The sequence below is a fragment of the Oncorhynchus clarkii genome, chromosome 12, assembly GCF_045791955.1.
Source record: "Oncorhynchus clarkii lewisi isolate Uvic-CL-2024 chromosome 12, UVic_Ocla_1.0, whole genome shotgun sequence".
Taxonomy (NCBI): Eukaryota; Metazoa; Chordata; class Actinopteri; order Salmoniformes; family Salmonidae; genus Oncorhynchus; species Oncorhynchus clarkii.
The window spans coordinates 12,879,009-12,900,552 of NC_092158.1; the positions used below are offsets into that span (position 1 = coordinate 12,879,009).

At 43.2% G+C, this 21,544-nt stretch overlaps 1 protein-coding gene across 1 annotated transcript in view; it reads right to left on the bottom strand.

Moving 5' to 3' along the window:
* LOC139422722 (E3 ubiquitin-protein ligase UHRF2-like) overlaps positions 1–21,544 on the bottom strand; it is a 41,996-nt gene that overhangs the window by 15,364 nt on the left and 5,088 nt on the right. The window contains exons 2-3 of the mRNA XM_071174029.1: positions 10,339–10,785; positions 2,924–3,270 (exon numbers count right to left, since the gene is read on the bottom strand). Of these exons, the coding sequence (XP_071030130.1) occupies positions 2,924–3,270; positions 10,339–10,785 (794 nt within the window). The remainder of the gene's footprint in view (positions 1–2,923; positions 3,271–10,338; positions 10,786–21,544) is intronic.

Here is a 21,544-nt window from a genome sequence, read left to right on the forward strand (position 1 = left end):
GGGAGGATAAGTGAAGTGAAGTGCATTGAGAGGACAGTGGGGGAGTAATTTACTAGCAGGAAGGCAGTCCTGGTTGGATCTATTCACGCAATACAAGGTTGCCAAGTCTGTTGTAACAGCGGCATTATTTTATCATTCAATGGACCTGCAGGCATTTGGTCTCAGTCTGCCTTTAGCAATAGTGAAATACACTGAATGAAAATACACTGAATTCGATCTGTTACATCTAAGTACCAGGTTTAATCCATGCAGCTAAATTAGAAAGGGGGGGGTGGGGGTAGCTGCCACAATACTGAAATTGCATGGTCTCTGCGGTAATATATTCCTTCTGATCTATTTTATATAACCATATAATTTGATAATTGTATTATTTATGCTATCCAGGTTTTTTTTCTGGTTGGATGTACGTACATGCACTGGTTGGGCCAAATACTAGACGGACCATAAGCCAGATCTGAGATGCTTGTAGGTATAGAAAAACAGGCAACAACAAAAACGCAGAGGATTCTTTATCTTGGAGGCAACAGTTTTGTTGGAAATTAGTTTGAGATTTCAATGTGAAACAGGCTGTTTTTCTGCATCAAATTATACAGCAAGAACCTTGGAAAGCCTTGCCTAACCACAACGCACACAAAGGAGATGAGAAAAACCCTCCGCTCGGCGCTCTAACAAACAGTAAAAACCTGGGAAGGTAGATTGTACCGTTTACCAATCAGAGCCAGAGAGAGAAGCTGCTTGGCTTGGGGTCGTTTACCAATCAGTGCCAGAGAGAGAAGCTGCTTGGCTTGGGGTCATTTACCAATCAGTGCCAGAGAGAGAAGCTGCTTGGCTTGGGGTCATTTACCAATCAGAGCCAGAGAGAGAAGCTGCTTGGCTTGGGGTCATTTACCAATCAGAGCCAGAGAGAGAAGCTGCTTGGCTTGGGGTCATTTGAAATATGCGTTGATGCTATTTGCAATCGTCATCCTCAGTGCTTGGCTTGGACTGAAAATAGACGTTGGTACTCATTTTGGGTGTCAGTACTGTGTATATTTTGGTTCAGGATCTGCACAATACTTTTGAACTAATATTCCATAAGAGGAACAGGAGCTCAAGCAGTAGAAAATGTGAGGTGCCAGTAGTCAGCGTCGGTGAGCTCCTGCCCAAGTCAAACACGGATCATATTTCAATATGGCTGAAGAGATTGATAGCTACTCTACAACAGTAGTGGTGTATGTGGTTCACACGGCAACGAGCCTCCTGTACCTCTCCGTGTGACATGCTAGATGTGCCACTCAATTTTAGGCAGCAATTAGAATGTGGAGATGAGGCGGTTAGAGTAACGCTCCCGAGAACTCTGTGGTTACCATGGAAACGGCTCCTTCTGAATGGATTCACCAGAAAAAGATGACTCCAAATTCTATTTAGCAGCTTCCCCCTACACCACCCTATTCTACATTCCCTTATAAGCTGCAGGCAGGGAGGGATAAATCAGGGGCTGTGGTTTTAAACAAGCTGCTCCAACCTGACCCCATTTCCTGTTCCCTCTGAACCCAAGGGTTGTGGGTTCACATCCCAAACATCCCTACAGGGGAACATTCACCATCCAGCAGGATGTAGGGCAATTTCTGCTTAAATTGCATGAGTTAAATTAAAAAACATTTTTGCATTAATATGTTGCAGATGTTCCCTACTTTGATTGCATGTAAAACTGAACACATTGTCCCAGTTTTTGTTCAAAACACCAACTACTGACAATGTTGTTTTTAGAGAAGTTGGAAGCCATGGAAGTTGTGTAAATATAGTAAAAATGCAATTCAACGTCTCAGATTTCCAAACTGACAGGATGTATCCAGAATTGAACTATACCTTGTCTATTTCATCTGGCTATTACTCTCCGCCTAGCAACTGTGTGTAAATGAAAGTTATGCGTCAGTCCTAAAAACATACATTCTCACTCCAGGATCAACGCTGCAGACAAATTGTTTGTATTCCTTTTTCTAATGGATCTCCGAGACAGGAAATGACTTCCTGTTGCACATCGATTTCCATTTGACTGACTCACCAAGGCTATCAGGGAAATAGGATTCTCTTCAATTAGTGCCTGAGCTTTTGTTTCCTGGGTTAAAGGTCAAATGAGCGGGTGGGGCTATTGTAAATCAACTCCAATGGTGCAGCACTACATCAAGAAGTATCATGGTAGATATACCGGGATTTATATGGCATGTCATCTCTCCTCCTCTGTATCTAATGGTGTAGCACTACATCAAGAAGTATCATGGTAGATATACCGGGATTTATATGGCATGTCATCTCTCCTCCTCTGTATCTAATGGTGTAGCACTACATCAAGAAGTATCATGGTAGATATACCGGGATTTATATGGCATGTCATCTCTCCTCCTCTGTATCTAATGGTGTAGCACTACATCAAGAAGTATCATGGTAGATATACCGGGATTTATATGGCATGTCATCTCTCCTCCTCTGTATCTAATGGTGTAGCACTACATCAAGAAGTATCATGGTAGATATACCGGGATTTATATGGCATGTCATCTCTCCTCCTCTGTATCTAATGGTGTAGCACTACATCAAGAAGTATCATGGTAGATATACCGGGATTTATATGGCATGTCATCTCTCCTCCTCTGTATCTAATGGTGCAGCACTACATACTGTAAGTGCATATCGTGTTATACAGCCGTTTTTATGGCTTAGATCATTCATTCATTCATATATAGCATGCAATCACACCTCCTCCTGAACTCCCAAGCACCCCAGTCTACACAGTCCTTACTTACCTGGTAGGATCCATCACCACTCACAGTTGGTTAATCCCACCAAACTGAATTAAACTTTTCTAAAACCATGAGCAAACAAAAAAGGAAACTATGAATCTGCGATAGCAAGCCTAGTAGGTCAGAAAGCACGGACAACTTACTCATCATATCTGATGTGGTACGTCACATCCTCCTTCTCTTTGTCTGTGGCAGTATAGTCTGTTTGAGAGGTGGAGGGCCCAGCCCCTGGCCCAATACTGTCAGAGTTCAACACAGAAGTCGAATTATTCCCATTATTATTATTATTATTGTCTGAGGAGGAGAGGTGGCTTTGGCCTTGGCCCGGCTCAAGCTTGCCGTTCGTCCTTTTGCTAGGCCTGCCAACCTTCCCTGCTGTAGGAGCTTTACTGGTGCTGTTCTGTCCCTTTGGGCTGAGTGACACGTTGTCGATGCAGGCTTCAAACCAGGCACCAATGCTTATGTCCCTGCAGTCCACCAACTCGTTTATCTGAAAGGAGAAAAATAAACAGAAAATGTAGTTTACCTTTCAACTATGAATAACATGCACACGAACAATTAAAATGAATGGATGTGCAGAGTGCAGCTGGCTTTGAGTACTGATGAAAGCAATAACAGGTTTGTGGGTAAACAAAGCAACAGACTCACGGGACATTTCAAGGATAGTGATGAAATGTTAAAAGAAAAGGTCTTCCTATAAGTCAAAGCCTCATGACATCATGAACAAACAAAGTGGAGGAAAATAATCCTCAGTTACTTGGGCAATGGAAAGGTTTGACGAAAGAAAAAGTTCATGATTAGCGACAAAATGAGAGACACTCTGTCTCCAGTGTGTTAGCTAAACACCATTGACTATGCTATAAATGCGCCGCCCTTGCCTCAGTATACAGGACATGAGCAGCTCACATGCATAACAGAGCTAGGAGACAGGGAGGGGCAAGGCCAACAACATGCTGTCTGGGACCTCTGAGCATAGCAATGTCTACAATGTGTATCGTGGCTGCAGTGGATGGAGGTTCTCTGTCCCCCCTTTGCCGCTCAACAAACACTCACTGAAGAACTCACGGATGAAGATTCCAGAACTGATGAACATTCCAGAACAGTGACATCACCCTGAGAGGCTAACTCTATTAGCTAACAACGCTACGCATCATAAAAACAAACCGAGAACGCATCAAGAGACCATCAATCCAGATCTCAGCCTTGTACAGATGCAGAATATAAAGTATCAGACGTTGTAAAGTCCTTGAATTAAAGAGCTGAGTTAGGGTTAGGCTGGGAGGGACAGTGGGGTTTTTGGGGGTCAAGTCCATTTAAATTCAGGAAGTAAATCAAATTCCTGAATTTAAATGGAATCGACTCCGACGCTAGTCTCCAAAACCCACCAGCCTGTTTATAAAGGACAAAGCTTGTACCTTTCCATATTAATTCACATCTACATGAGAATCAGACAGAGCCTTCAGTCAGGCTGCTGTTTTTATGTGGTCCTGTCATCAGCTCCAGGAGAGACGGATAGTGAAAGCAGACATGTTCATCTCTACAGGCCAATGGGGACTGCTAATTGACAGGGACATCCTCTGGGCCACACGCCAATTTTTGTATTATATTTATTTAACTAGGCAAGTCCGTTAAGAACAAATTCTTACTTACAATGACGGCCTACCAAAAGGCCTCTTACAGGGATGGGGGCTGGAATTAAACATTAAAAATATAGGAAAACACACTACAAGGGAGACACCACAACACTACAGAGACCTTACCTTCTGGGTTTGAGTACATTTAAATCTTAAACTACAAGTCTCACCAAAAACAGTAGCACATCAATAATACAGGTACCCTGAACCTGCAAAAATTGATCACGAACAAACTAAAACAAATGTTAGCTTTCAGAGAAATCACTACTACTGTACTCCGTCTCAGTAGCAGTATCAAAGTTAACACCAAAAATCTGCTTTTCTGTTCACATTAAGTTTACATAGAGCTACTACTTCCTGTTCACACTACGTAATACAATACATATACTACTTCCTGTTCATTATGTGTGAGTGTGCTTACCTCGTCAGTTTTATCTACTGAGTAAACCTCTTTGCTGTTCAGTCATCTCCATCATTAGTCATAATATAATAAAATATGCTATTTATCAGACAGTGAGTCAGAGTGCACAATGGTACATTTGAGTGTTTAAGTAATCCTGTTAGTACACTACAATGCCAAACGTTTGTGACTATTTCAGGGTATTTGGCTATTTCAGCCACACCCGTTGCTGACAGGTGTATGAAATCAAGCACACAGCCATGCAATCTCCATAGACAAACATTGGCAACAGAATGGCCTTACTGAAGAGCTCAGTGGCTTTCAAAGTGACACCGCCATAGGATGTCACCTTTCCAACAAGTCAGTTTCATCAAATTTCTGCCCTGCTAAAGCTGCCCCGGTCAACTGTAAGTGCTGTTATTGTGAAGTGGAAACATCTAGGAGCAACAACAGCTCAGCCACAAAATGGTGGGCCACACAAGTTCACAGAACGGGACCGCCGGGTGGTGAAGCTCATGGCACGTAAAAATTGTCTGTCCTCGGTTGCAATACTCACTACCGAGTTCCAAACGGACTCTGGAAGCAACATCAACACAATGACTGTTCGTCGGGAGCTTCATGAAATGGGTTTCCATGGCTGTGCAGCCACACAAGCCTAAGATCACCATGTGCGATGCCAAGGGTCGGCTGGAGTGGTGTAAAGCTCGCCATCATTGGACTCTGGAACAGTGGAAATGCGTTCTCGGGAGGGATGAATCAGGCTTCACCATCTGGCAGTCCGACGGACTAATCTGGGTTTTGGTGGATGCCAGGAGAACGCTACCTGCTCGAATGCATAGTGCCGACTGTAAAGTTTGGTGGAGGAGGAATGATGATCTGGGGCTGTTTTTCATGATTCGGGCCCCTTAGTTCCAGTGAAGGGAAATCTTAACACTACAGCATACAATGACATCCAAGTCGATGTCTAAAAGGCTCCTTATCAGCCTCTATATCCAAGCCATAAGACTGCTGAACAATTCATCAAATGGCCACCCAGACTATTTGCATTGACACCACCCCCACCCTTTGTTTTTACACTGCTGCTACTCCCTGTTTATTAGATATGCAGTCACTTTACACCTACCTACCTACCTACCTACCTACCTACCTACCTACCTACCTACCTTATTATTTTACTTTAGTTTATTTAGTAAATATTTTTAAAACTATTTTCTTAAAACTGCATTGTTGGTTTAAGGGCTCGTAACTATTTCACGGTAAGATCTACACCCATTGTATTCTTATTTCAGCATGGACAATGCCCCCGTGCACAAAGCGAGGTCCATACAGAAATGGTTTGTCGAGATCGGTGTGGAAGAACTTGACTGGCCTGCACAGAGCCCTGACCTCAACCCCATCAAACACCTTTGGGATGAATTGGAAAGCCGACTGTGAGCCAGGCCTAATTGACCCAACATCAGTGCCAGACCTCACTAATGCTTTTGTGGCTGAATGGAAGCAAGTCCCCGCAGCAATGTTCCAACATCTAGTGGAAAGGCTTCCCAGAAGAGTGGAGGCTGGTATAGCAGCAAAGGGAGGACCAACTCCATATTAATGCCCATGATTTTGGAATGAGATGTTCCACGAGCAGGCGTCCACATACTTTTGGAACTGAAAACACAGCTGCAGTCATCTCCTTGATGGCGCTATAAGCATTGAGCCAAGAGACTGTCCTGTCCATGTTCCAGCACATATCTTTTACAGCCGCTGTGGTTCGCCAGCGGCAGGCCCTCTCTCAGGGCTGGGCTCTGGGTATAGTGTGTCTATGAGCTTGGGTCTACAAGGCATCTTTAGGCCCACACTCCCCTGCAGCTTGGCTTTGGTGTTAACTGTGAACAGGACATGTCCATCAAAACGTAGCAGCTCCACCATTTACTGTAAGTGAGTATGAATAATAAAAAATACCAAGAGAAATTCCTAGCAACCATTTGTTCCATGGTAATATGGCTTCTAGAACCTGTTATCTGATTCTAGGCCTAGGGGAGATTAAATCTGTAGAGCAACATACCATGAGGTAAAAGACGAGGTACAGTTCCATCCAGACATCACTCAACAGGGACACTTGAGTACAGGGCCGGTATTCAAAATGCTTATCAGAACAGGAGTGCTGTTGTATGACGCCCCCCCCCACCCCCCGTCCATATAAATCCTATTCATTATGATCTAAAAGGCTACACTGATCCTATAGCATAACTCCCACTCTGAGACGCTTTGTGAATAAGGACCCATAACAATATATCAACCTCCCCTGGCTGTGACCCCACTCTCCAAGGGTGACTCGGGGAGAGTTGGGATATGCAAAAAAAACAACACATTTCCAATTCACACATGTGAAATAGGACAGATAAAAGCAACCCAGCCACCTCACACACACCAGTCAGCCAGACAGACCCCTGACTGGCACCCACACCACTGGACCTGCTACAGTAGCTAAACACTCCTGAGCACTGTGTCCTGGCCGGCTGGTCACTATGGAGATGGAGTTCAGATCGCTGAGGGAGTTGAGACATGGCTGCCAATTCAAACTACCACAGGCATGTGGGCCCAAACCACAGCAATGCAAAGGGGAAAAGGTGGTGAAATGAGGCCGCATGACCTGCTGCTGGTGTACCATTGCCATGAAGGAAATTAACGACAAAACATATTTCAGTATCTCCTAAATTGTGAATGCTCTCTATAACCAGCTGAGCTATAGTAGAATTGTGAATGCTCTCTCTCTAACCAGCTGAGCTATAGTAGAATTGTGAATGCTCTCTATAACCAGCTGAGCTATAGTAGAATTGTGAATGCTCTCTCTCTAACCAGCTGAGCTATAGTAGAATTGTGAATGCTCTCTATAACCAACTGAGCTATAGTAGAATTGTGAATGCTCTCTCTATAACCAACTGAGCTATAGTAGAATTGTGAATGCTCTCTCTCTAACCAGCTGAGCTATAGTAGAATAGTGAATGCTCTCTCTCTAACCAGCTGAGCTATAGTAGAATTGTGAATGCTCTCTCTAACCAGCTGAGCTATAGTAGAATTGTGAATGCTCTCTCTCTAACCAGCTGAGCTATAGTAGAATTGTGAATGCTCTCTCTCTAACCAGCTGAGCTATAGTAGAATTGTGAATGCTCTCTCTCTAACCAGCTGAGCTATAGTAGAATTGTGAATGCTCTCTCTCTAACCAGCTGAGCTATAGTAGAATTGTGAATGCTCTCTCTCTAACCAGCTGAGCTATAGTAGAATTGTGAATGCTCTCTCTCTAACCAGCTGAGCTATAGTAGAATTGTGAATGCTCTCTATAACCAGCTGAGCTATAGTAGAATTGTGAATGCTCTCTCTATAACCAACTGAGCTATAGTAGAATTGTGAATGCTCTCTATAACCAGCTGAGCTATAGTAGAATTGTGAATGCTCTCTATAACCAACTGAGCTATAGTAGAATTGTGAATGCTCTCTATAACCAACTGAGCTATAGTAGAATTGTGAATGCTCTCTCTCTAACCAGCTGAGCTATAGTAGAATTGTGAATGCTCTCTATAACCAGCTGAGCTATAGTAGAATTGTGAATGCTCTCTATAACCAGCTGAGCTATAGTAGAATTGTGAATGCTCTCTATAACCAGCTGAGCTATAGTAGAATTGTGAATGCTCTCTCTATAACCAACTGAGCTATAGTAGAATTGTGAATGCTCTCTCTCTAACCAGCTGAGCTATAGTAGAATTGTGAATGCTCTCTATAACCAGCTGAGCTATAGTAGAATTGTGAATGCTCTCTCTCTAACCAGCTGAGCTATAGTAGAATTGTGAATGCTCTCTCTCTAACCAGCTGAGCTATAGTAGAATTGTGAATGCTCTCTCTATAACCAGCTGAGCTATAGTAGAATTGTGAATGCTCTCTCTATAACCAGCTGAGCTATAGTAGAATTGTGAATGCTCTCTATAACCAGCTGAGCTATAGTAGAATTGTGAATGCTCTCTCTCTAACCAACTGAGCTATAGTAGAATTGTGAATGCTCTCTCTCTAACCAGCTGAGCTATAGTAGAATTGTGAATGCTCTCTATAACCAGCTGAGCTATAGTAGAATTGTGAATGCTCTCTATAACCAACTGAGCTATAGTAGAATTGTGAATGCTCTCTCTCTAACCAGCTGAGCTATAGTAGAATTGTGAATGCTCTCTCTCTAACCAGCTGAGCTATAGTAGAATTGTGAATGCTCTCTCTCTAACCAGCTGAGCTATAGTAGAATTGTGAATGCTCTCTCTCTAACCAGCTGAGCTATAGTAGAATTGTGAATGCTCTCTCTCTAACCAGCTGAGCTATAGTACAATTGTGAATGCTCTCTCTCTAACCAGCTGAGCTATAGTACAATTGTGAATGCTCTCTCTCTAACCAGCTGAGCTATAGTAGAATTGTGAATGCTCTCTCTCTAACCAGCTGAGCTATAGTAGAGTTGTGAATGCTCTCTCTCTAACCAACTGAGCTATAGTAGAGTTGTAAATGCTCTCTCTATTACCAACTGAGCTATAGTAGAGTTGTGAATGCTCTCTCTATAACCAACTGAGCTATAGTAGAGTTGTGAATGCTCTCTCTATAACCAGCTGAGCTATAGTAGAGTTACGAATGCTCTCTCTGTAACCAGCTCAGCTATAGTAGAGTTGTAAATGCTCTATAACCAGCTGAGCTATAGTAGTTGTGAATGCTCTCTCTCTAACCAGCTGAGCTATAGTAGTTGTGAATGCTCTCTCTCTAACCAGCTCAGCTATAGTAGAGTTGTGAATAATCTCTCTCTAACCAGCTGGGCTATAGTAGAGTTGTGAATGCTCCCTCTCTAACCAGCTGAGCTATAGTAGAGTTGTGAATGCTCTCTCTCTAATTCACTGAGCTCCGACTGAGGACTGTCTTTTTGATTAGAGCTCCCTCGAAACACAACCTAACCAAGCCGCAGTGCTTCTTAACACAGTGCGCATCCAACCCGGAAGCCAGCCGCACCAATGTGTCGGAGGAAACACCGTACACCTAGCGACCTGGTCAGCATGCACTGCGCCCGGCCTGCCACAGGAGTCGCTAGTGCACGATGAGACAAGGATATCCTGCCGGCCAAACCCTCCCTAACCCAGACGATGTTAGGCCAATTGTGCGCAGCTCCATGGGCCTCCCGGTCGCGGCCGGCTGCGACAGTGCCTGGGATCGAACCCAGAGTCTCTGGTGGCAGAGACCACTGCGCCACCGGGAGGCGCCGGGAGGCGGGTATAACATTTTTCCGTTGGTAACCAGTTTATAATAGCAGTAAGGCACCCCAGGGGTTTGTGATGTATGGCCAATATACCACGGCAAAGGCCTCTATCCAGGCACGACGCATTGTGTCCACCCCCCGGGCCTTTTTGCTTAATTATATTCTTATTCTATAGCATATTATCCCACAGCCTTTCGTACACAAACCACAAATTAATCAACCCGAGAGAAAATTGTACCACAGTCCAGCCAGTTATTTCTCTTTTACCTTGAACACCCCAATTCCCGCGTCTATGAGGAAGGGACGTGTAGAGGTTGATGGCTGGTTGTCGTGCTTCTCCAGTGGTGCCGATGGACCAGAAGAAGACTTGTCTCCATTGTTATTGGGATCACTGGTGATACTCGTGTTCTTACTGGTGGTTGTACTGATGTTGGTGGTAGTACTGGTGTCGCCAGTGGTGGTTGTGTTGTTGTTGACTGTGGTGGGTTTGGGGGTATGTGTTGGGGCCACGGTGGTAGGTTTAGAGGCGGTGGTAGCTGCACCAGTCGTAGTGTTGGGGGTGGTGGGGGGCGTTGTGTCACACTCCTTGGGGCTGACGACAGGGGAGATGACGAGAGGACTGTCTGGAGCGTCCCCCGCTTGGGAACGGATAAGCAGCTGGACGATATCGTTCAGACCCACGTTGTAGTCATACAGTGTGTGGCCATCTTCCATCTGAAAAATAAAAGACACAAATCAATGTCAGATAGGCAGCTATTTTTTGTTTTCAGGGTTTTCCTCTTGAGATGGGTAAAACAGCTTTGGGATAGTCAAACAGCATCTGGCCCTCTTGCATCTGAAAAATACATACAAAATGATATGGTAGGCAGACATATTGGTCTTGTTTTTTTGGGGGGGGGGTACACTGGCCGACATTTGTGCGATATTAAATAATCAGCATAGCTTCACTGACCCGTCGTTGGAAGCGTATAGCGAGCACAAGCTGGTTGTCAAGGGACAAACACAGAGCACGGCGAAGACAGAATTCTGCAGAAGGCTGAGGGACAATGTGTTGATGCTCAGCACCATTCAGAATCAAAACCTATAAAAGACCTGAACTAAGAAGAGCTACTACACCTCCAGACTCAATCAATAGCTCTGCACCACCTGTCCTGTACCAGACAGGTTTCTATCTACTCTGTAAATGGGCCAAATGTCCTAGTTGTTATGCGACCAGGGGGATAAGGCTAGGGGATCATTTTACAGTGGGGGCTGCATCTCTCAAAATGAAATAATGGGAAATAATGCATCTTAGTTGTGACAATGAGAACAAGAATATTCCAATAAGAAATAACACCATCGTGAATCGGGAAATATGCTGTACATTTGAATTTGTCTCCCCAAAACCAGACATCCATTCCTGAAGTCAGCACAACAAATGAACACAAATCTCTCCCTTCCACTGCATGTTTTCCTCCAATAAATGCATACAATCTTAGAAGGGGGGGGGGGTCGCTATGACAACCAATAAAGGCCCCCCCTCCCCCCGTGTTTATGTGTGTCTGTCTGCTGTGTGGCGTTGACAGCATAGTATAGAAATATAATTACTACCCATCACAGAACATCGACTTGAATGGAATGTCCGTTTTAGTAATTATATTTCTATGGTAACCATCCTGGACAAAAGGACACTAGGCAGGCTGCGGCACACTGACTTGAATTCATCTATTGTGTTGGGAAAGGGGCAATGATGATATGCATGGAACGCCATAACACAGTGTACATTATCTGCATTAGACCTTTCATCGGAGGGTCAATGACTATTCACATAATATCCCTCTGCAGCCATGAACTAAGCAATCCACTTTCTATCAAGACGTTGTATAGGCTCCTTAGGTTGCAACAAGAAAAATACTAAAAAACACTGGTGCAGTTAGTACATGATATTGAATGTTTTCTACAGTGCAGTGCACATTTTGTTACAGCCTTATTCTAAGATGGATTAAATATAAATAATCAAATCTACACACACACACACACACAATACCCCATAATGACAAAGCAAAAACAGGAAGGGTACCAAAACATTTCTGCAGCATTGAAGGTCCCCAAGAACTCAGTGGCCTCCACCATTCTTAAATGGAAGAAGTTAAGAACCACCTAGACTCTTCCTAGAGCTGGCTGCCCGGCCAAACTGAGCAATCGGGGGAGAAGGGCCTTGGTAAGGGATGTAACCATGAACCCGATGGTCACTGACAGAGCTCCAGAGTTCCTGTGGAGATGGGTGGACCATCCAGAAGGACAACAGTCTCTGCAACACTCCACCAATCAGGCCTTTACGGTAGAGTGGTCAGACGGAAGACACTCTTCAGTAAAAGGCACATGCTTGGAGTTTGCCAAAAGGCACCTAAAGGACTCTCAGACCATGAGAAAAACTGATGAAAACCAAGATTGAACTCTTTGGCCTGAATGCCAAGCGTCACGTCTGGAGGAAACCTGGCACCATCCCTATGGTGAAGCATGGTGGTGGCAGCATCATGCTGTGGGGATGTTTTTCAGTGGTAGGGACTGGGGGACCAGTCAGGATCGAGGGAAAGATGAACGGAGCAAAGTACAGAGAGATCCTTGATGAAAACCTGATCCAGAGCGCTCAGGACCTCAGATTGGAAGGTAAACCTTAGCCTCAACAGGACAATGACCCGAAGCACACAGCCAAGGCAAAGCAGGAGAGGCTTAGGGACAAGTCTCTGAAGGTCCTTGAGTGGCCCAGCCGGAGCCCAGACTTGAACCCGATCAAACATCTCTGAAGACACCTGAAAATAACTGTGCAGCGACGCTTCCCATCCAACCTGACAGAGCTTGAGAGGATCTGCAGAGAAGAATGGGAGAAATTCCCCAAATACAGGTGTGCCAAGCTCGTAGGGTCAAAGAAGACTCAAGGCTGTAATTACTGAGTCTGAATACTTTAATATTTAATATACTTTACTGAATATTTTTTTTTTTTTTTTTTTTACAGATTTGTAAAACATTTCTAAAAACCTGTTATTGCTCTGTCATTATGGGGTATTGTGTGTAGATTGATGAGGGGGAAAACAACTTAATCAATGTGAGAATAAGTAACGTAACAACATGTGGAAAAAGGCAAAGCGTCTGAATACTTTCGTAATGCACTGTAAATGTTTTTACAAATTTGGTGTTTAGAAATGTTCAAGAGATGGTGACATTTTTGGCCGATTGGATAATATGCCATACATCCGGTCTATTTGAAATGTTATGGTTGGTTGGCTCACTGCCATTTGCTTTTGCAAAATGTCACTCTTCGTGTACAAAGGGGTAATAATAATAACTTGATATATCCTTATGTGAATAATAAAATAAGATCATGCAGTATAAATTATTACAGCCACTGTTGTTTTCATTGAGTCTCAAAATTGTTTTTAGATGGCTTGGGATGAGTTGGACCACAGAGTGAAGGAAAAGAAGCCAACAAGTGCTCGGCATATATGTGGGAACTCCTTCAAGACTGTTGGAAAAGCAGTCCAGGTGAAACTGGTTGAGAGAATGCCAAGAGTGTACAAAGCTGTCATCAAGGCAAAGGGTGGCTATTTGAAGAATCTCAAATATATTTGGATTTCTTTAACATTTTTTGGTTACTATATGATTCAATATGTGTTACTTCATAGTTTTGATGCCTTCACCATTATTTACAATTGAGAAAATAGCCAAAATAAAAGATAAATCCTGGAATGAGTAGGTGTTCTAAAACTTTAGACACACACTACCGTTCAAAGATTTGGGGTCACTTAGAAATGTCCTTGTTTTTGAAAGAAAAGCAACATTTTTTCCCATTAAGATAACATCAAATTGATCAGAAATACAGAGTAGACATGGCTAATGCTGTAAATGACTATTGTAGATGGAAACGGCTTATTTTTTATGGAATATCTACATAGGTGTACAGAGGCCCATTATCAGCAACCATCACTCCTGTGTTCCAATGGAACGTTGTGTTAGCTAATCCAAGTTTATAATTTTAAAAGGCAAATTGATCATTAGAAAACCCTTTTGCAATTATGTTAGCACAGCTGAAAACTGTTGTGTTGCAATAAAACTGGCCTTCTTAGACTCGTTGAGTGTCTGGAGCATCAGCATTTGTGGGTTCGATTACAGGCTCAAAATGGCCAGAAACAAAGTCCTTTCTTCTGAAACTCGTCAGTCCATTTCTCAGAACCAAGGCTATTCCATGCGAGAAATTGCCAAGAAACTGAAGATCTCGTACAACACTGTGTACTACTCTCTTCACAGAACAGCGCAAACTGGCTCTATCCAGAATAAAAAGGAGTGGGAGGCCCCGGTGCACAACTGAGCAAGAGGACAAGTACTTTAAAGTATCTAGTATGAGAAACAGATGCCTCGCAAGTCCTCAACTGGCAGCTTCATTAAATAGTACCCGCAAAACACCCGTCTCAAAGTCAACAGTTAAGTAGAGACTCCAGGATGCTGGGCTTCCATTAAAAATCAGCCATTTCCAGCTACAACAGTAATTTAGAACATTAACAATGTCTACACTGCATTTCTGATCAATTTGATGTTATTTTAACGGGGGGGGGGGGGGGGGGGGGGTGATTTTCTGTCAAGAAAAAGGACATTTCTAAATGATGAAAACATCTACATATATGCACCCATCTCAGTGAACTAATCCATTGCGGAGGCCTAGACTGAGAGCCAATTTATCTGAAAATGTGGTCGGAGGCTCCATATGGAGGGTGGGACGCAATTGCGGAGCCTCCAGAGACCAAATCGAGCTCCATACCGCATTGCCATGCTCCTCCCAACTGTTACAACAATGTGGAGGGCTCTGTATGGCTCTGCATTGACATGATTGGTTGACTGTAGGTGGGGGCGGTGCATCCTGTAGAAAGCACAAAAACTCACTTCCTTGACAATTTCCTTCACCACAGCTTTGCACTGCTCAGCAAAGCACAAGAAGTATGAATGCCCTGATTTCTGCTGAGGCTTATCACCATAAATGCTACACGGCCAATGCAGACATCAGATTAACCATGCAGTACCCAGATGCACTTCTCTAGAATGTGCTCTCTTCTGCCAATTTGTACACAGTCATTGTTTCATAACTTTATTGTGTGAATTGTTTGCATTTGATTGTTAGCGTCTATCAATTCCCCTTTACATACATCACCAGTAGTACATTTACCGTTAATTCCTAATCTACAATGTTTGTTTTGTTATGGTAATTTATGTTAATGCATTCAACATATTATTCCAGTCTTTTACCGTTCTCATTGTCAGAGTGGACATTTTGTTTGCAGAGCGCACAACCTATGCTGCGACACTTGTGAGAAACAAGTTTTGGTTTATTTCATTCTATTTACGAGTTGTCAATTTAGTCATAGTCTTTTGTTTGAAGCGCTCCTGTCAATGCTGAGTAAGCATGAATACGCATAGAAATAGCCCTCTAGGCTACATGGCCTGCATGCAAATGTAGGTATATTAATGTGGCCATTTGGGGATGCCTGATAGAATTTCTGATTGGCTTTACGCACAACCACTAATGAGCTGTGGAGATTCTCAAAGTAAATCTTTTCTTCACCTCAAACAGCAAACAAAGTCGGTTTTAACATCCATTGAGAATGACAATAGTTCATCAATGTACTTGAAAAATATTTCCAGCTCTCTCCCTTTCGATAACAATTCAGCGTGAAAGGGGAAAATGCTATGCTCTGATTCAGTGGAAAAGTCATAAAACAGGCCTACCTGATTACTTCTCATCAGTGCTTGACTTGAACTGAAATATGTTCCGGTACTCATTTTGGGTGCTAGTACTGTTTATATTTAGGTGCAGGAGCTCCTCAATACTTTTGAACTAATATTCTATAAAGAGGAACAGGAGCTCAAAGCAGTAGAACATTTGAGGTGTCAGTACTTCGCTCCGGTGAGCTTCTGCCAAAGTCAAGCACTGCTTCTTATCCCTTGCGTAAATACCCTACAGCTGTGTACGTCCCGAGCTCACTGGGCAGGAAACTGAGGGCCCAAAGTATTTTAAACAATGTTGCAAGTTAGCTAGCTCAAGCTTCAGCTGGACCCAAGTTAATTGTTGATACAATGTTTCAAGTTGGTTGCAGACAGGCCATGTGTAGCCAATGTGAATTATAGGATATTTATATTAAAATCAGGATGTTTTCTGCCTGCAGGCTGCAATGTTTTTATTTGTTGGCTTTGTGTAGGCTATTTTTTACATAAATGGCAATAGAAATTACTTTTTTTAGTCTGTATCATTTTTCATTTAGATAGCATTGTGATTAACCACATGACAATGATTTTGAGAAATGAAGAAGTTATCATAAATGAAACTGTTCGGCAAAAATGTGTAAATGAAAACCATAACTGTCACGCAGATCAGTAGAAATGGTAAGATATATCGGCATTCCACATGAGAAGGGTTGATGATGACTCGTTTATTTATTTATTACCAGGAACTTCGGGATACATTTTCTTCCCTGGTTATCTAGATCTCTGGCTCCCTCGAGTCATTTCTGTCTTATTTCATCAAACAGTAAGCTCAAAGTATCAGACAAGCTCAATGCATATAGATGATTTTATTAAAACAGAGACATAGATATATATAGATACACATACACTTGAAGTCGGAAGTTTACATACACCTTAGCCAATTACATTTAAACTAAGTTTTTAATCCCAGTAAACATTCCCTGTTTTAGGTCAGTTAGGATCACCACTTTACTTAAAAAATGTGAAATGTCAGAATAATAGTAGAGAGAATGATTTATTTAAACTTTTATTTCTTTCATCACATTCCCAGTGGGTCAGACGTTTATATACACTCAATTAGTATTTTGTAGCATTGCCTTTAAAGGGTTTAACTTGGGTCGAACGTTTTGGGTAGCCTTCCACAAGCTTCCTACAATAAGTTGGGTGAATTTTGGCCCATTCCTCCTGACAGAGCTGGTGTAACAGTCGGGTTTGTAGGCCTCCTTGCTCGCACACACTTTTTCAGTTCTGCCCACACATTTTCTATGGGATTGAGGTCAGGGCTTTGTGATGGCCACTTCGATACCTTGACTTTGTTGTCCTTAAGCCATTTTGCCACAACTTTGGAAGTATGCTTGGGGTCATATTCCATTTGGAAGACCCATTTGCGACCAAGCTTTATCTTCCTGACTGATGTCTTGAGATGTTGCTTTAATATATCCACATAATTTTTCTACCTTATGATGCTATCTATTTTGTGAAGCGCACCAGTCCCTCCTGCAGCAAAGCACCCCCACAACATGATGCTTCCACCCCGTGCTTCACAGTTGGGATGGTGTTCTTCGGCTTGCAAGCCTCCCCCTTTATCCTCCAAACATAATGATGGTCATTATGGCCAAACATTTCTATTTTTGTTTCATCAGACCAGAGGAAATTTCTCCAAAAAGTATGATCTTTGTTCCCATGTGCAGTTGCAAACCATAGTCTGGATTTTTTATGGTGGTTTTGGAGTAGCGGCTTCATCCTTGCTGAGCAGCCTTTCAGGTTATGTCGATATAGGGCTCGTTTTACTATGGAAACAGATACTTTTGTACCTGTTTCTCCAGCATCTTCACAAGGTCCTTTGCTGTTGTTCTGGGATTTATTTGCACTTTTTGCACCAAAGTACATTCATCTCGAGGAGACAGAATATGTCTCCTTCCTGAGCGGTATGATGGCTGCGTGGTCCCATGGGGTTTATACTTGCGTACTTTTATTTGTACAGATGAGCGTGGTACCTTCAGGCTTCTGGAAATTTCTCCCAAGGATGAAGCTGCTGATTTCTTTTGATGTTCTCATGATGTCAAGCAAAGAGGCACTGAGTTTGAAGGTAGGCCTTGAAATACATCCACAGGTACATCTCCAATTGACTCAAATTATGTCAATTAGCCTATCAGAAGCTTCTAAAGCCATGACATCATTTTCTGGAATTTTCCAAGTTGTTTAAAGGCACAGTCAACTTAGTGTATGTATACTTCTGACCCACTGGAATTGTATTACATTGAATTATAAGTGAAATAATCTGTCTGTAAACAATTATTGGAAAAATTACTTGTGTCATGCACAAAGTAGATGTCTTTATTGACTTTCCAAAACTATAGTTTGTTAACAAAAAAATTGTGGAGTGGTTGAAAAATGACTTTTAATGACTCCAACCTAAGTGTATGTAAACTTCTGACTTCAACTGTGTGTGAAAAATACAAGTAAAAAAAATTGATTGGTTGGAAGAACAGATGACTTTCGACCAACCGAGATTTTTTGTTGTCGTCAGGGACGACCCTAGTGTGTATTCTCATTATTATTATTTGGTTATTGATCACAATTACCACCTCTCCCCAGTCAAACTACTTTCTGTGTTTATCTTATCCAAGGTGACAAGTCAGCCAGACGGTCTTTGAAAAGCTCATTTCTAATCATTACAAGCACAGCACTCAGACAGTGACTAAAAACTGCATAGGACATGCTTTGCTTACGCATTGGCAAGGTTGGGACAACCTATTTTGAATACGTAATTATTGAACGTCTCCTTTAGTGTTTGAATAGGCAATTGCTGGACCTAATATATTCCATGTGGAGAAGATGGGCAGCACTGCACCACAAGGCCGAACCTGGAAAAGTCCATTAGAGGGGCCTCCCGGGTGGCGCTGTACTGCAGCGCCAGCTGTGCCACCAGAGACTCTGGGTTCGCGCCCAGGCCCTGTCGCAATCAGACGCGACCGGGAGGTCCGTGGGGCGACGCACAATTGGCCTAGCGTCGTCCGGGTTAGGGAGGGCTTGGCCGGTAGGGATATCCTTGTCTCATCGCGCACCAGCGACTCCTGTGGCGGGCCGGGCGCAGTGCACGCTAACCAAGGTTGCCAGGTGCACGGTGTTTCCTCCGACACATTGGTGCGGCTGGCTTCCGGGTTGGATGCGCGTTGTGTTAAGAAGCAGTGCGGCTAGGTTGGGTTGTGACTTTCAACCTTCGTCTCTCCCGAGCCCGTACAGGAGTTGTAGCGATGAGACAAGATAGTAGCTACTAAACAATTGGATACCACGAAATTGGGGAGAAAAAGTTTTTTTTTTTTAAAGTCCATTAGATTCTATCTTGGCTGACAGATATGACTTGGCATCGCACAATGATTTTAAAACACAACAGAGAAAAGTACTGTATATGGAATTAAAATGACAGAATATTTATATTATTACCATGGTACTTGTGGGGTTATCTGCATCTGCCAATTAAGTGAATTGGACCACCTGGGATCAACCTTTATCAGAATTGGGGAAGGTGCCATGGAACCTATCAAAGCATCAGTATATGAACTGTGCTTCCAAAATGCACTTGTTTTGTGTGTACACACAGCTGAGTGTGTGTGTGTGTGTATTTTTATAAGTGAGTCAGGGCTGTTGTATGTGTGACGATTAATTTCCCTAACGCAACAAAGGTGCAAAACCATACCAATTAGTTGGGTGGTGAGAGACTAGTCCATAGAGTCAGTGGGGCGGTGATGAGAGACTAGTCTATAGAGTCAGTGGGGCGGTGAGAGACTAGTCTATAGAGTCAGTGGGGCGGTGAGAGACTAGTCTATAGAGTCAGTGGTGAGATACTAGTCTATAGAGTCAGTCAGTGGGGTGATGAGAGACTAGTCTATAGAGTCAGTCAGTGGGGTGATGAGAGACTAGTCTATAGAGTCAGTGGGGTGATGAGAGACTAGTCTATAGAGTCAGTGGGGTGATGAGAGACTAGTCTATAGAGTCAGTGGTGAGATACTAGTCTATAGTCAGTCAGTGGGGTGATGAGAGACTAGTCTATAGAGTCAGTGGCAAGAGACTAGTCTATAGAGTCAGTGGTGAGATACTAGTCTATAGAGTCACAGTGGTGAGAGACTAGTCTATAGAGTCAGTGGGGCCGGTGGTGAGAGACTAGTCTATAGAGTCAGTGTGGTGATGAGAGACTAGTCTATAGAGTCAGTGTGGTGATGAGAGACTAGTCTATAGAGTCAGTGGTGAGAGACTAGTCTATAGAGTCAGTGGTGAGAGACTAGTCTATAGAGTCAGTGGTGAGAGACTAGTCTATAGAGTCAGTGTGGTGATGAGAGACTAGTCTAGAGTCAGTGGTGAGAGACTAGTCTATAGAGTCAGTGGTGAGAGACTAGTCTATAGAGTCAGTGGTGAGAGACTAGTCTATAGAGTCAGTGTGGTGATGAGAGACTAGTCTATAGAGTCAGTGGTGAGAGACTAGTCTATAGAGTCAGTGGGGTGATGAGAGACTAGTCTAGAGTCAGTGGTGAGAGACTAGTCTATAGAGTCAGTGGTGAGAGACTAGTCTATAGAGTCAGTGGGGTGGTGGAGACTAGTCTATAGAGTCAGTGGTGAGAGACTAGTCTATAGAGTCAGTGTGGTGATGAGAGACTAGTCTATAGAGTCAGTGGTGAGAGACTAGTCTATAGAGTCAGTTGTGTGATGAGAGACTAGAGAGCCACAGTCAGCCTGGCAGGGAGAAAGTAATTCTGGGATAAGTTAGAAAACGCCCAACACACACACAGTGCTCCTGCTCCGTACCCCATCCCCCACGGCCCATCCCGCGCCCAACCCACCCCTCGCCTACCGCCCGCTAGACTGCCAAAGAGGGGAGCAATAGGGGAAAAAAACAAAAAGAACAAGGTCACGTTTCTTATCAAGAGCGAACACCCCGGCCCCAAGCAGCCCAAAACACTGACATGGAATTGGACATCTAGAGTGTACCCAAACTCTGCAGTATTTAGTCATCTATACAGAACACAGTCATTTTTTCCTCAAATAGATTCCATTCTTTAGCTCTAGTAAATACATGGACAAAAAGAAGTCGACTTGATTTGGCTCGGTGCGGCTTGCTCTCCCCCCCAACCCGCCAAACCTCGTTTCTTCCTAGCCATTGTGTTTGTAAAGCAGGACCCTGCGTTTTTGACAAACCGGTCTGGTACAGTGAAAAGGAAAGTGCTCCTTGCATTACCAACAACCGCGGCACAGTTTCTGTAGCTAGCTGCTATTCAAATTAAGAACACACAGGCTTCAACATAGTGTCGCCGCTGATGGAACCACCAACAGAAGAACTAGACTGGACCGTGCGAATACTGTGATGACCGAAAATCCTAAAATCTAAATCCACGTGCAGGGTATTTGAACATAGAAATGGCTAAACTTGGACTAAACTAGAATATTTACATGTAACACTTTTTTTTAAAGACTTGAATGTTATTGTGTTTATTATATAAGCCAGAGCTAGGTTTGTGGTTACCAACATCCAATTGATTTATTGTCCAAAAGCACAGTGTCTGTAAGGTGTTCTCTATGGCAGGACAGCAGAAAAGATAGGCACAATAAAACACCTAAAGCTTTGGATTGATTCCCTCCTACTCCCATTTCACACTGACCTCTCTCTGAAAACCCACACCAATTCCTACAATGTAACAATTACTCTGAC